The sequence below is a fragment of the Podarcis pityusensis genome, assembly GCF_964106645.2.
Source record: "Podarcis pityusensis genome assembly, chromosome: 12".
Classification (NCBI taxonomy): domain Eukaryota; kingdom Metazoa; phylum Chordata; class Lepidosauria; order Squamata; family Lacertidae; genus Podarcis; species Podarcis pityusensis.
Window position 1 is genome coordinate 10,976,098 of NC_138037.1, and position 16,991 is coordinate 10,993,088.

The 16,991-nt window shown below is 40.7% G+C and overlaps 1 protein-coding gene across 1 annotated transcript in view; it reads right to left on the reverse strand.

Annotated features, from left to right (window-relative positions):
* The window catches only part of PRKAG2 (protein kinase AMP-activated non-catalytic subunit gamma 2), a 208,106-nt gene that overhangs the window by 19,918 nt on the left and 171,197 nt on the right, over nucleotides 1–16,991 (reverse strand). The window contains exons 5-6 of the mRNA XM_080974338.1: nucleotides 2,981–3,147; nucleotides 1,159–1,240 (exon numbers count right to left, since the gene is read on the reverse strand). Coding sequence (XP_080830464.1) covers nucleotides 1,159–1,240; nucleotides 2,981–3,147 — 249 coding nt within the window. The remainder of the gene's footprint in view (nucleotides 1–1,158; nucleotides 1,241–2,980; nucleotides 3,148–16,991) is intronic.

Genomic DNA, 16,991 nt, shown 5'->3' on the forward strand with positions numbered 1-16,991 from the left:
TCCAGCAGGGAATCTAACAACATTTGGAGGATACCACAGTGGCTACCTGCTATAAACATTAGCTCACCAGGTTCAGACCAACTGGCATTGACTGGAAAATTCTAATCTTGGCACAGAAGGGAGCATAAAAGTATGAGGTGTGTTCTCATAATGTCAAGCTATAGTTTGGCATTCCAACTGAATATTCCCCAAGGCGGCAGGGGAGAGGCAACAGTACAATGGGATATTTTTTTGGGGAAAAAATTAAAAAATCACGTCTGCATCCTCTTCTTAGGTATGTAATTTCATGTCTTTATGCATGAGAGAAGTACAAGTCCAGGCATGGATTTTATTACCACTCTGCTGGCAGGTATACAAGAGTTTTTAAAATCAGAAATATTTTTCAAGCAGCAAAGGTCTGGAGGGCTCCATGTGTTTAAAAAGACTGGACACAGCCAAGCAATGGTGTTCACTAAAGACACAGTCAGAACCAGTAGTGTCTTGCTACAGATTAGATTCTTGCATATTTATCATGGAAGTGAGGCCTAGAAAGATGTTTTTTTTTGGGGGGGGGTTACGGAAATTAAATGGGATTTTAGAAATAAAGCCAACAGGAATTTGCTTGTAATGGAAATTACTTCTCTCTCTTCAGAAAAGCTGAAGATAATTCAAAAGCACCTGAAATATTGCTGCTTGCACCTTTTCAGCTCTTTGTATGTTTGGCTCTTGAAAGAGCAATGCTGACTCCTTGGAATTTAAAATATTTTTTCCAGCCCTGCTTTTATGATACACTAAGCATCCCATTTCCGAGCAGTTTAAAATGTCAGTTTAAAAAAAAACCCCAAGAATTCAGCTTCCTCCACAAAAGCACTAAGTGTTGAAGACCCTCTCCATCACCCATTCTATGATTTGAAGCCCATGTCAGAGATAATGGGAAACCACTGTGTCTCACTATTTGAGTGAGCTTCCCCATTGCCCCCACACAGGTGTGAAAGCAGAGACTTCCTGTTATGTCTGAAACAGATACGGACGGTATTTCATGAGTATAAAATAAAAAAATGAAAAGAAGGCAAAAGCACAAAAAAACCCCACAACCCACCACTATATCTGATTCCACTGTATAGTGGAGATGAATTAAATATCTCTCTCCAAACTCTATACTAGTATACATTATCTTACCTACAAAGCTTTGTTTTTTACTTTCCCACAGAGGAGCTGCTCGGACACCATTTGCTACCAAGGCAAAGAAAGCTTTCTTTACCTGAAAGACAAAATAAAACAGCATTTTTAAAAAAGGACATAGAGCACTGCTGTTTTTAAAAATCTTATCACACAGCTTGATACTGAGGAGGACATGACAGCTACAATTTGCTAGAAAGGTATGGATGAGTTTCAAGCCTAAAGAAACAACATGGATACACTGAAACACCTCTCTCACTTGTTCTCTATCCATTTGGCATTACACTTGTATGTACAAACCGGAACAGTGATTTAGTTCTTGGCAGCTTCCCAAACTCAAGGACATGGAAAACACTTATTTTCTAATAAACCTGCAGTATTAGCCAATGAATATCCCCCACTGCCCTGTACAAAATCACATTCATTACTGCATTTGTGTTTGCCTCTGGCCCCACCCACCACTGGCCTGTGGGAGGTTGTCCAGAGTGGAATCTGGCTCCCCAGCTGAAAAAATGTTCCCCATCCATTTCTAAGCCATACTTTGTTTTAAAACATGGCTTAATCGTGAATGTGACTCCTAGCCTACTGTGTGATGCCCCCCACCTCTGGTGGGTGCCATGTGCAGCACAAAGCAAGCTATTGTATGGCTTATCAGATCATGTAAATCTAATTTGTTTCAAATGTTTGTTATTGGCTTATTTCTAGCTTACCATTCATTTGTATGAAATATGACAAGCCATGTTGTGGCTCGTTTGTGCCACACACAGCATTGTACAGAGGTAAGGTCATGTGTTTAAAATCAATTATGACTTAGCATGACATGCAAACTTAGCTCTTCGGGGGGGGGGTCACCTGAATCCACTGGTATGTTAAGACTTTAATCATGAGAAAAAATGGTAAAGAATGGAAGACTAGGTTTCCTTCAGGCTATCTGGAGGATATATACTTTTGTTCTATATAGGTCTGAAGGTTTGAGTGTTGGCCTCCCAACTTTATGAAAGCATGCATTGTATAAAAAGATCTGTCTATCAACAAAGACAAGAGCTTAATTTATTTACCTACCAGGTACAAGAAGATAATCCAACTACATTATAAAAGGATATTTTTTTAGTAACATACTTTTCATTGTAAACAATTCAATGTGACTTTGAAAGTCAATGAATATAGGAGTGTATTTTGTGTCAACTGGAAATGGTAATTTATATTAAAATGTCATGTTAGAAGAATATATGTCTCTCAGAAAATCTGTTCCATGCTGTTTCTCTGTTTCTATTCTGCTATATTCAGTGCTCCTTTTCAACTTTAAAATGATGCTACAGTGAAAAATGTTAATATAGAGCTTCACAGTCTAAGTGTTGGCTTCATTATGACATTTTTATTTTAAAAAATTCTAAAATGACCTTCATCCAGACAGATCCTAGGTAGGTATATAAAAATTGTAAATACTGGCATGCAGTCCTTAAAAATTACTTTACCAAGGTATTTGAAACCTTATGCCATATAATTTATAAAAGAAAAGATAGGCATCTGTTCAACATATGATTTTAGAACATATTTGATAGTTCCATTTTCACAAGCACACAAAGGCACTTTGTCACTAACCCTTTTCCATTTAAAAGGAAGGGAACATCCACTAGTCATTAGGACTGATGTCTAATTATTGATTCAAAGAGGAAGAACATTTTTTTAAAAAACTTTTAAAATGTCTTTGAGGCATTGCATTCTGAAAACAAGGTCATCTGTATCATAGGCCACAACCCACGTATATTATTAATAACGCAACTAATGGTTAGGAAATGGATTCTGAAAATGGACAACTCACCTGTAGTGTAGTGTCAAAGACCACAAGCTTTGAGCTTGTTGGAACAATATCATAACACTTATGTGACCTCATGAATCGCATGTAGATATCACTTTCTGATTCGCCAACAGCTGTAAGAAAAACAATGATTTTTTTAAAAAATAAAAATGCCTCAAACCATATGAATGCTATTCTAATTCAAGGAAGGAAATAGTGGAATTCTCAACAACATTTCTACTGCAATAGTCATATAAACTTGGGCATAATTTTTAAAGTTATTGATGAGAAAAATCAATGAACAAATTTAGTGGGTACAGAGCTCCAGAATGAGGCAGGTTCACTTCCCTGATGAAAGGCAAACCCCAGCAAGAAAACAGAATGCCTAGAGAGTAAGCAGTGAGATGTTCCTCCACAACAGGTCTCAGAATATTGATTTGAATGACTACACATGTGAAAAGGAATTTACCTATGGAAATTAAAAAGAACACTGTTAAGAGGATTTATTGGCAGTGGTGAGAATGGATTACATGTAAAGCCTTAAGAGAGAATATAATGAAAATGATATACAGGTGGTACATAACACCAGTCAAGCTTGCAAAAATTTATCATTTGCCCGATAATAAATGTTGGAAATGTAAAGAGACTGAAGGTACATTCTTTCACCTTTGGTGGACGTGCCCAAGGATTAAGGCTTTCTGGGAGATGATCTATAATGAAATGAAAAAGGTACTTAAATATACCTTCCAGAAGAATCCAGAGGCCTTTCTCCTGGGCATGGTCGGCCAATTGGTGCCAAAGAAGGATAGAACTTTTTTTATGTATGCAACAACAGCAGCAAGAATACTCATCGCAAAACACTGGAAGACACAAGATTTACCCACTCGGGAAGAATGGCAGATGAAAGTAATGGACTATATGGAACTGGCGGAGATGACTGGCAGAATCCGAGACCAAGGTGAAGAGTTGGTGGAAGAAGATTGGAAAAAATTTAAAATTTATTTACAGAAACACTGCAAGATCCAGGAATGCTAGAAGGATGTTGGAATGAAGCAATGTGGTTTTAGCAGAAATGATATAAAAGATTAGGTAAAAATTGATTTTTAAAGTGGTGAAACGAGAATGTAAAATTATAGTACACTAAGATAAATTATTAGGATAAAAACCAAGCGGAAAGGATTTGCTGAAATATTTAACTGAACTAGAATACAAAAAAGGGAGGTGTGAGGAGGTCAGGGAAACAAGTTAATGAAAGATAAGACATGGAAAGATGGAAATGTTTTTAATTGTTTATACTTTCTTGTATTTTGTATTTTCTGCTCTCTTTTTTTTTCTTTTTCCTTTTCTTTTTCTCTTTTTTGTAACTTCTTTGAAACTCTAATAAATATTATTTTTTTAAAAAAGGAGAATGGATTACATCTAGTGAAGAATTTAAGTGGATTTCAAGAAAAAAGGATGTGGCAACAACAGAAGAGGACATATGTTGGCAACAGGAGCGGGAAACTTGATTTTAAAAAATTGTATTAAATTAAATTAATTAGGTTTGATTTGTATTAATTTGCAAAACTAATAAAAATAATTTGAAAAAAGAAGAAGAAAGTAAGCAGTGCACCTTTAATGCGAAGTTGAGACAGCCGCTTTTCTATGGTATGATATGTTTCAGCATATTAACAAATATACCGTATTTTCCGCCCTATAGGACGCACTTTTCCCCTCTAAAAATGAAGGGGAAATCTGTGTGTGTCCTATGGGACGAATACAGGCTTTCGCTGAAGCTTGGAGAGCGAGAGGGGTCGGTGCGCACCGACCCCTCTCGCTCTCCAGGCTTCAGGAAGCTATCAGCAAGCCTGGGGATCCTGCGGGAGTTCCCGCGGGGCTCCCCACGCTGCGGATAACAGCCTGCCGCCCGGCGTGCAGGGTGCCCTGAAGCAGAGCGCCCCGTGCGCCGGGCAGACATCGGCCAGCCCCACAAGCTCGGGGGACAGGGGGGAGGTGCAGCGCTGCCATCCCGCTGTTCCCCGACCTGGTTTTGGAGGGGAAATAAAGGAAATTTTTTAAAGGGAAATTAGGTGCGTCCTATGGGACGGAGCGTCCTATGGGACGAAAAATACGGTAATCAGAACCATGTACTTCATACATGAATAAGAATTCAGAGCAGACTACTAGGCACATAAACAGCCCAAGTGGACTCCCAGTGTGATAAAAACCTGCCTGAAGGTTCCCTCAGCTTTGCTATGATTTGCACCTCTGGTTTCATGTTGCACAATTCTTGCCATGTTGGAAAAAATGATACATAAAGAGGCCCTAATGTTACACCTGAATCAGCACCGATATTTAAAACCTAGTGTTTAAATATTCATGGCATTAAGTCCCAAATCAGATTGCTGTTGCAGTTTTGGGGCGGCAATGCAGAACAAGGAGAGCAAAAAATATGAGTGGCTTCTATCTAGAGGATGCCAACGTGCCACACAAAGGTTCCTCCAGAATGGGCGAGTTGAGATGGAGCCACTTCACTATGCTTTGAGACAATATAAGTTAACTGTCAGCCATTGTTAGAATTACCCATTTCTATCATGCTTTAAATCATCTTCAGGTGGCTTACAAAGTAAGTCACAAGGTTACAAATTACCGTATTTTTCGCACCATAGGACACACAGGACAATAGGATGCACTTTGTTTTAGAGGGGGGAGCAGCAGGAGGCGCTGCACAGAGAGGGGGAGAACTTTCCCCCTCTTGTTTTCCCGCTCTAAAACAAGGTGCCGTTTAAGGTGCGTTCAGGCGGCTACCTTGGAAGCCTGGAGAGTGAGAGGGGTCGGTGTGCACTGACCCCTCTCGCTCTCCAGGCTTCAGGTTCCTTTCGACCTGCTCTTTGGGGCTGGCGGGGGGAAGCCCACCACCATCCCCAAAGAGCAGGTCAGGGAGCAGCGGAAAGGCGCAGCGGAGAGGCTCCTGCCATAGCCGCGCGTCACCTCTCCAGCCGGGAGAGGGTCGCAGGGCTATGGCTTCTTTAGCCCCCCGCGCGCTCTCCCGGCTGGGGAGGTGACGCGCGGCTATAGAGGCTCCTGCCATAGCCGCGCGTCACCTCTCCAGCCGGGAGAGGGTCACGGGGGGCTTCTTTAGCCTCGCGCGCGCTCTCCCGGCTGGGGAGGTGACGTGCGGCTATAGAGGCTCCTGCCATAGCCGCGCGTCACCTCTCCAGCCGGGAGAGGGTCGCGGGGCTATGGCATCTTCGCTCCATAGGACGCACACACATTTCCCCTTCATTTTTGAAGGGGAAAAAGTGCGTCCTATAGAGCGAAAAATACGGTAAGCTTAGAATAATTCCGTTATTAAACTATTTCTCCACCATCACATCAGGTAATTCAGGAATCACCACACTGGCAATTGCCTTTCAATACATTTGTGAATATTTTATTTATTCTGGAAAACCTTTTCAGTTTGCTTCTAGATATGGCCAAGTTAGTCAATATCTGGGAGGGGCTCCCTTCCACAGATATGGCTGGAATCTAAAATTGTGGCTACACCCAGCCATATAAAGATCCGTTGCAGGTGGAATCCTACTGCACAATATTTCTGACTAACCGTGTACTACATAAAATCAATATTGATTCTTAATCTAAAGCCATCATACATATTAATCATCTGAACTCCAACAGTATAGATATTAAATGTGGGACAAAGCAAGGGTGTCCTTTATTATAATTTTTACTTATTCTAACACTAGGGACTAGAACCTTTTGCTATTACGGCTGAACTTCCCTGCAATGCCCTGCATTGTTTAGCAGGCTCTGGGAAGTGGATAATCTAAATGCAGTTGGAAGAGGCTGCATCTTTCATATGGATATAGTTACAGCAGCAGCCACTTCAGTGCCAGATCTGCTCAAGTCCTGGATTACAAGGCATCACTTCCTTTTGCTATTAGAATCTGGACCTCGGCAGACATTTCAGGGGTAAATATTAAACGAAGATACTGTATCTTCAGAAAGTACATGGATGATATTATCCTAACTACCGTATTTTTCGTCCCATAGGACGCTCCGTCCCATAGGATGCACCTACTTTTTGGGGGGGAAATAAAGGGGGAAAAAATTTCCTTTATTTCCCCCCCCCCCAAAACCAGGTCAGGGAACAGTGGGATGGCGGCGCTGCACCTCCCCGCTGTCCCCCGAGCTTGTGGGGCTGGCCGATGTCTGCCCGGCACAAGGGGCGCTCTGCTTCAGGGCGCCCCACGCGCCGGGCGGCAGGCTGCGGACACCTGCGCAAAGCACGGGGCGTCCTCCGGAGGGCGCCCCGTGCTCCAGGCTGCCGCCCGCAAGCCTTGCGCGCCCGGGGGGGGGAGTTCCCCCCGGTGCACAAGGCTTGCCGACACCTGCGTGAAGCACGGGGCATCCTCAGGAGGGCGCCCCATGCTCCGCGCTGCAGGCTGCCGCCTGCAAGCCTTGCGCGCCCAGGGGAACTCCCCCGGGTGCGCAAGGTTTGCGGGTAGCTTCGTGGAGCCTGGAGAGTGAGAGGTGTCTGTGCGCACCGACGCCTCTCGCTCTCCAGGCTTCGGCGAAAGCCTGCATTCGCCCCATAGGACGCACACACATTTCCCCTTCATTTTTGGAGGGGAAAAAGTGCGTCCTATAGGGCGAAAAATACGGTACATCGAAATCCATGGAAACAGCTCAAGCAATACAATAACTTAACCAACTTTGCCTCTGTCAGAGGGTGTGTATTTCCAAAAAATTGAGGCAATGTTTTCATATCCCTCCTCACACACAAAAATCAGTCAAGAGTTTACTGAATATTAAAATGTATTATGTGAAACTGAAATATCTAGGTATATTTATCACTATAAATTTGAACAGACTGCTTAAAGTCAACTATGGTTGGCTCTGGCACACTATTAACCACAATATTTAAACACTGGAGAAAATAAACCTTTACAATACTAGATAGATTAGTGGTAATAAAAATGGTAACTCTTCCCAAGTTAACATACCCCTTTCAAGCTCTTCTAGTATGAATATCGCCTGTACAATTATGTCTACGGCAACATAAATGGAATTATTTTACTTTTGAAGAATGTAAAATCCATGTAGAGAAGTTTCTTTATGTGGCCTATCATGAGTGGGGCTGGAGAATCCTGAATTGTAAAGGTAAAGGTACTCCTGACCGTTAGGTCCAGTTGTAGATGACTGGGGTTGCGGCGTTCATCTCGCTCTATAGGCCGAGGGAGCTGGTGTTTGTCCGCAGACAGCTTCAGGGTGATGTGGCCAGCATGAGTAAGCCGCTTCTGGCGAAACCAGAGCAGCGCACTGAAACACCATTTACCTTCCCGCCGGAGCGGTACCTATTTATCTACTTGCACTTTGATGGGCTTTCAAACTGCTAGGTGGGCAAGAGCTGGGACCAAACAACGGGAGCTCACCCCGTCGCGGGGATTCGAACCACCAACCTTCTGATTCGTGAGAATCCTGAATTGTACTACCTGGCAAATCAGCTTCACCATGCTATTTCAATGATCATGGATGATACAGACAAACAATGGGTTTGTATGCAATCTGAACAGATATAGGGTCTTCCCTTTCATGCCTTTTTGGACTCCAATAATAAATTTCAAAACAACCCACATATACACACCAATTTTCTCCAAACTGCAGTCCACTATTGGCTTAGAAAGGTGGCTGTACTTGCTGCAGCCCTTTCCCCTTTAATTTATTTGGTGCTCCATCCCCTCTTTTATCACAAAAATTAAACTTACGATATAAGATGGTTGTGGACTGTAAGAGAATGTTTTACTTTTTTGTGTTCCCATATTGGAGGACAAACTTAATGAAAGTCTACAAAAACTACATGTACCATGGCTTCTGTGGAGGCAGATCTCTACTTTTCTCTAAAGGTATTAGAGAGGCAGTAACATGTAAACTTTCAGAGTTTGAAGGTGTGGTGAAACACTGCAGTAGTAATATTAAGGGTTTGATTTTAGACTATCCAGTAGCTTACTGAAATCACAAGTGAACGGCACAGAAGGCCTTAAAATAATGTTGGAGCAAGAACTGGATTTGAAGCTGGAGGAACAGGAATGGCAGGCAAGATGGAACAAATCCCCATGGTCCATCTCAGTTAGTGACTAGGAAATAGCACTTAAAATGGTACAGAGGTTCTCCGGTATAAATTATACAGTATCACCATATTGTAGGAGGGGATGCCAGATAGTGTGTACTTAAAACATCTCTGGAGGGATTGTAGAAAAATATAAAAATTCTGGCTCTCTGTGTTTAAAGAGATTAGCACACTTTCAAATTGTAACATAACACCCACCACACAACTAGCTCTTCTAAACATTTTTGAAGAGAATGATAAAGGATTATTTTTAAGGAGTTGGATGCAGTACTGTTCCAGAGGAATTGTTGCAGGAAGATATACAGCGGGGGGGGGGGGGCACTACCTCTAGAACAATGCTATATCCTGACGCATCATCATTCAGAGTAGTACAGCAGCTAGTGGCAGAACAATTATTTTAAAAACTCCCCGCGAAGGCTACTGCTGCTGCTTCCACTACTTACAATCGTAAATCTGCATCCATTTGTTTAGAACCAAGCCAAAAACGCTGACCCACTTTCATGGCTTTTGAAGTGGGAAGGCATTTTTGGCTCAGTGCTACTTAAATATTGTTTTGCTATTAATGACCCAAAGAACAGCTATCTCTTCCCTCCACTTGCTCCTTCAAAATCTGATCTTTTTTGAAATACTGTAGCCACGTTTAACAAATGCCAATTTATTTAATTTGCAACTTCTATTTTCATATGGTTACAAACAACACCTATACTCTCATTATCAAAATTTCTGGCGTTTAACCACTACTTACACTACATAAAAATCACGCCCAACAAAAATCTTCCATCTGATAATCCCAAGTACTCCTACTATATGGGTCAAACAGAATATTTTTTTGTAAAACCCCTTTGTAACTCAACATTCCCTTTCTCATATATGTCATATATGATATACTTATGTATCTATCTGCAAGGAGGATGTTTTAGAGGACTTAGAGGAACCAATAGAAGAACAAGCATTTCAACTGAAATCAAATACTGATTTCCTCCAGACAGGAATTCAACTGCCCAATACTGACAATATGCAGAAAGTAAAAATGAGACATCTTTAAGAAACTGTTACTGTTCCCTTCCTACTGCAAGACATTTAATAATTCTACAGAGCTAAAAGTTACAATCAGTTACGCTCTAAAAACTGATACACATGGTATACCAGGGGTTGTGCTGAAGTACTTGTTGTGAAATTCAGATAAGTCATTTCCACACCAGTGCTATTTCTCCCATCCATTTGCCTTGTAGTGATGAAAAGAGAAAAAATAAACTGAGAAACACCTTTATTTTTAATTAAAACATTTTTATACCGCTCGGTGTTCAAACACCATGCTTGATTAATTATCAGTATTTCAAGAAGCATGTATAAATGACAGACTGTGCTGCAAGTAATTAGGTACAGTAGAACTTGGATTTAGTCAAGCCATGTAATGCATGCCTTTTCTGTTTTCTTCTGCAAAAGCAATTATGGTAAGTTGTGTAGTCAACAGTATGGACACATTTACATAAACATTAGTTAATACACCAATGAAGTGAAGAGTTTATATATAATCCAAAGTATAAATCAGGGCAACATTACAGCAATTGTTGTTTGCATTAATCCATAAATGAAGATTCAATGACTTGTCACTGGTTACTCATTAAGACTAGAAATACCATGAAAACAGGCTGGAAGAAAGTATTCCATTTGTATACCTCCATCAAAGCTCAGGAGACTGCATGGGGAGGGAGATCATTTTATTTTATTCAACTGCTCTGTGAGGTAGGTACAGGTAAGAGACAATGACTGGCCAAGGCAACTTAGTGAGTGAAACAGGAATGTTACCCACCTCAAACCCAAAATTCTAGAGGCAAAGCCAGACATGGATGATCAGTCAACAGATCTCCACTCATCTTTTTCAAAGCTTACAGTATAAAGCAACCTTTTCTCCCAGTCAATATCGTTCCAGTTATTAGCATCGCTTGCCTGGAAAAAAGCAAGTTCCTGTCCCCCACTGGACAGAATGAATCCCCAATTAAATCAGGAAACGATACAGGGAGAAAAGGTTAAATCCTTGCCACTTCAGCTCTTTGGCACCAGTCAAATATGGTCCCTGTCCCCCTGCAGCTTTACCATAGATCTTGCATCTCATCTCGTTTAGTTACCTTATCACTACTGCATATTGCCTGCATGAATCACTATTTAAATTAGGAATGATGAACCTGTGGCCCTTCAGATGTTGAATAACTACAACTCCAATCATCCCTAATTATTGGCCATGCTGGCTGGCATGATGGATGTTTGTAGCAATGTTTGCAGCAATGTTTGTAGGGTTTCAGGCTCCACACTCTTGATTTAGGGATTGGGAGTGGCCTTTCCTCTAAGGAGGTCCAGGTGGAATATATGGTTTTCCTTGTGAAGAAGGTTAGGCTGAGAGATAGTGACTGGTTTCATAGGTGGTCTCACAAGTCACGGTCTAACCACTACACCACACTGGCTACCAAGTTCCATACACTGGGACAACTCCATAGAGTAATGCAGTTACTCCTTTGTGACTTATGATCAGCACTGTACTGATGCTGATGTAACTATGAAACCGTAAGGAGAAATGGGCAGAAGTGCGACTGTAGGGGTGGAGTAGCTAGTGTAACTGTCATCTTATCCTACTGATGTCAAAAGTTATGGTAGCTGTTCTACACACTTACCAACTCAATGGAAAACTAAAATGAATGCCAAGCATCCTTCAGGTCATGTTGTAGAATAGGAGGACAGCACCAGAAAGACATAAGCAAGGGACTAGAACTCATGCAAACACAAGATGAAGCTACAGCACTCTGCTCCTCACATCTAAGTAAGGAGATGGTTTTAACGAAAGGGCAGTTTTATACAAAACAAGACTACAAAGGGCAAACAAACAACACTCCCCTTTTCAGAAACCATTATTAGGCACACTTCAGGATTCCAGACACATACAACTATCTTCAGCCCTGGTGAAGTTTCCCCCATACACTGGAAAAAGCAATGGGACACCAAATATTCACATTCCATTGATTGCTATCACTGGTCTTTATTTTTCATTAAAAGATTAGAACCATATTGCATGACAGGAGAACAAACTGTAATGAGACAAATACAGTGCAACTTCCTCCAGTAAATGGGTATTGCCTTAATATTGTTTCCTCAAATGTAGATATCAGGAGAACTACTACTTGAGTGCATACTCACATAAGTGGACAGTGTGACTGTGACATGCAAAAAATGGAAGAGAAACAGCAGCTGTCACTATCTTAATCAGACAATAGGACCACTATTTCCATTTAAGTCATATAAACTACCCAATTTTGGAAGTTGGATACTACAGCGCAGGTCTAATGTTTGTATTCAAGATGTTATTGGCAAGTGCAAAGAGCTCACACTACAATTCTACCTGGGAGCGAGCCCCAAGGAAGCCAGTCCCGTCATGTTCAAAAATTAATCAGAGAAAACAAAGCCCACCTGTCACTTAAGAATTCATAGCAAGTTTTTCTAACAAGAGGAAGTTTTTAGCTTAAGGCAAAAATGACTTACAGTACTAGTACTATACTTCAACACTTGGAGAGGATGTCAGCATCTCCCATTCCTTTTCTTCGATATAAGATTTAAACAAATTGCTCTGACAGCAAGAATTCAGTGTCAGAAACCTTTTTGTCCCTGGCCACCAATGTGTAAAAAGATATCTCAAAGAACAAATGCAGTTTTGTATATTGTCTACTGCTTCTTGTTCTTAAAACTGTGCTGATGAGAAATGGATGAAAGCCAACATTGCAGCAGAACCAGTTATCCAAGATAGACTTACAGCTCTGCACCAACCAGTTAACAGAAGTGATAGGCATATAGTTGATGCTTAATAGTTTTATTCTTAGAAATGGTTTTGCAACCAAATTGAATTTTAGTCCAATTTGCTTTGAAAGCAAAGACACTAATTTCAGAACACATTAACACTATAAGTTCAAACTATACTACACAACAAACTGTTATTAAAGTTTCATGCCGAACAAACCAATATATCAGGACGCTCAATCGTTAATAAAGGCAACTTTTAATAACTGAAAAGTCTGATACCAAGGACAGGAACCAGTTTCCCAATTCTTCCTTCACATGATTATAAAAATTAAAACAATCAAATACATTGCTTACTAAGACAAGTACAGCTGTTGCTAACAACAGTACTGCTTTTGTCACCGAACCATTTTCAGCTATGAAGTATGGTAATAACCTTATTCTCAAGTAAACAGATTAATCCATTCTCAGAATCATATCTCTATGGTGCTTTATAAAATTATTTTATACAGGTTGCCTACTGGGTGACATGAGCACCACATTTTTATTGGGAAGGTGGGCCAGAGAGAAAGCAGCTCTCTAGTTGGATGTATTGGTTCCATTTAATCAAGGCAGCAGTTCCTCTTCCTGTGAGCAGATATAATTTTCATGACTTCTATTCCAGAGCAGTCTCTAATTCACCCTCTTCTTGCTCATCTCCTGTGTGCCACTGGGGAGATGATTATGCATCATGGAAGCAAGTGGTAAAATTTCACTGGAAAAGATGTACGGTATCTCTTGTACAAAGGAAAACATTGCAGGTGTTTTCCTGGAGGGGGCGCAAACTAAGGGCTAGCTCTGCTTGTAAGATGTCTGTAGAGCTAAAACTCACAAACCTCTCAGGGACAGAAATCTCATCTGATCATATATTTCAATTCCCCCAATCAAGATGGAGCGAGTGAACGCAAACATCAACTTATCTGTGTGAACAGAACAGTACTGGTGGCAGGGCAGAGTTTTAATTTATCTTAAGTGGGAATCAAGCAATTTTTGTTCTCCTCCCTCTTAGAAATAAACCTATTTTACACGAAGCATCAATTTGGCTACAAGGTACATGCCCTGACCCTGAATGTCACAGTTCTTCATACAACCAATAGGGGAAAGGCTAGGCATAAGCAATGTGACTACTGACTTTTGATGAAAGTTGAAACTTGCTCCTGAACAGGATTAGAAATGGTGACAAAAACCTATTGTGAGTACAATGGACTTGTACAATATGCTGAGTACAATAGACTTGTACAATTGCACCAAGTAATCTTTTTAACATAGCCAAGACCTCCTCATCTTGTGCCCTCTGCTACTTATTCTGGACAACAATTCCTGCCACAGGAGCTAACTCCTAGGGGCCAAGGTCCCTTCGCCCCCTACCAATAAAATATTTGAGGGGGCCAGGCCAAAAATAATCTCTTGTATCCATTTACCGCTTTATCACAAAATGCTCAGCTGAAGAAGAGAAGACACTTTTGACATTCCTAATGCAGTCAAAGCTTAGACCAAGTGTTTTAGCATCTTTAAAGCACTAATTTAAATTGAAGATGCAGTTACTCGAAAGAGATAATACATAAAAGCAAACATAACCATTAGATCAGAAAGAGAGTCTTGCAGCTCTACTACCCACTAAAGTGTGATTCTGCAGTCATTCCATAGTGAGACCCATTAAGAAACTGGTCTTGTTGATGTTTCAAGCCAACACATAGCAATGATCAAAAGTCAGTCCTATCATTCATGAGGTGGTCCAGGAAACCTTCCAATGCAAAGTCGTATCAAGCTGCTGACAGCACAATCCTGTATGTATTTACTCAAAAGCTACATCCTACTGTGTTTAGGATTGCAGCCTGAGTCCACTAACTGTCCTCAAAGTCTGCTAATCACAGGAGGAAATGGAACAAGTTCTTAGGGAAAAAACAGCTCTGTTGATTATAAAGCATTTTTTCTTTGTAAATATGTTCTGGAAAACTGCTTTTGATTGTTGTACTGCCTATAACTCTTAAGAGTCTAACAAACTGAGTCACCCAAAATTGAAAAGAAAAATGAATCCTTTGTTAAAAGATCTTTTAAATAAGAAGCTCAGTTATGAGTGGGAATGCAAGAAGCATTATGTTGACTTGTCCATCTAATTAAGTAGGTTTTCTCAAAACAAAACAGACTTTGAGAGTCTCTGTGCTGAAATATCCTTTAAGAGCTTTCTGTTATTTATACCATCTTTACATGACATAGCAGTCACTCTATAGTATCTTCTATAACAAAAGTATATTGGGAAAAAATAAGCCTGTAGAAAATTTACAGAGGCTTAAATTTCCAAAACAAAATGTGGATATGAAGTTGTCTGAAGAGATTGCAGTCACAACAGTGCACTTTGAACAAGTATTTTAATGGAGGTCCATAGAAGATTATCTGCTCAGGAGAACTGTGAATATCTGCAGAACTAACTGTTCAGAGGTACTCTAAATGCCTCTAGGGGGCAAACAGTAAAGGTGCCAGATGTCCCTTATTTTAACTCACTGACCCTTAATCCAGAATACCACAGTTCATTAGAGCACAATAGCAATCCATTATGTCAGACACCACTGCTCAGAAGTGTTGCTTTTAAAAACAATTAGGTTTGGCAATCTCAATATGAGCTGCCCCCTCTCACAAAAGTACAAATGAAGAGCTATATTGCCTAGGAAGGCCTGTGTATACATAAAAAGTTCTCAGAGGTCTCAGAGTTGCATGTGGCAGGTTGCCTGTTTAGCCAGTTTTTAGATGGCTGTGTGAGAGAACACTTTTAGAACGCAACCGACACCAAAGGGCAACTAACTGATGGGATTAATGGTGCTGGAGGGAGAAATCTATTCCATGGAACGAGAATAGACTGTGCACACAAAACATATCTATTCTATGGAAACAGGTAATTCCCATTTATGAGAATTGCTTGGGGAGGAAATAAGTAATTCTCGTTCGGGAATTGCTTGGGGAGAATTTCTGTATGGCAAGAATGCAGAAATAGATTAAACCTGTTCTATTGGGCAGACTGCAGGATTGTCCCTGATCTACTAGATAAGTAATTGTTCTACTCACCCCTAGCCTCAATGCCATACTGTTTCAGAATAGCTACTTCACACAACTGTGTACTGACAGAACAGAAATGAATTTACCTTCTAGAACCACCCTCTCCAAATGCAAGTAGGGCACAGCATTTAAAGGGTATTACCCAATGCCATAGAGAACAGGAATCAAGAATTTTTAGAGGAATAATTTTATGAAATGCTACTTGTCATAACAGTGCTGCAGAGCGAAGGAAAGCTACCTCTGATGAAGTTTCCTTTCCCATAGAGCTATTAAAAGGTCCTCTTGAAGACCTTTTAATTAACACTGCTTTTAATTAATGTGTGTAGGTCTGTATTTTAATGCTGTTGCTGTTTTAATTATGCTTTTAGCTTTGACTGATTTTTTTTCAAATTACTGTATGTTGAATTCTCTCTTTTTTTAATAGTCCATTTTGATATGAACCTCCTCAGAAGGGTTTACCCTGTAAAGAGAAATACACATTCTGAAATAAATATATAAACCTAAGAACCCAGGCATGAAAGAGTTGATATTTTAGACTGTAGGCTCCATGGGGACAGGGATACATCCTTTCACTTGTGAACCCGTGTACACTAACGGTACTGAAGAAACTAACTAATCCACATTAAGCCACCTTGACTATGGCTGCGTATTCACCATACATTTAAAAGCACACGACTTTCCACAAAGAATCTGAGGGGGCTGCAGCTTGAATGTGGAAGGAATTGTAGCTCTGCGAGGAGAAAACGACACTTCCAGGGATTTTATTTGGGAGAAACAAACGTACTGTAAATTCCGCCCACGCACTGTATGAACGGCTGTCAATTCTTTGGATGGGGGGGGGGGGAGCAATACCATTTTAGCCCAGATCTTACCACACACCTCTACCTTGCACCTCCCATTGTTACTTGGGAGAGGTTGCTTAGGATATCAAGAAGCCTATATCCTGTCTATCCCCCCCCCCCCGCCCACTTTACCTTTCATTCTCCCTCACCAAATCATTTACTGCAAGTTGGGTATTATTTATTATTTTTATTTTTATTTTTATCCCGGCAC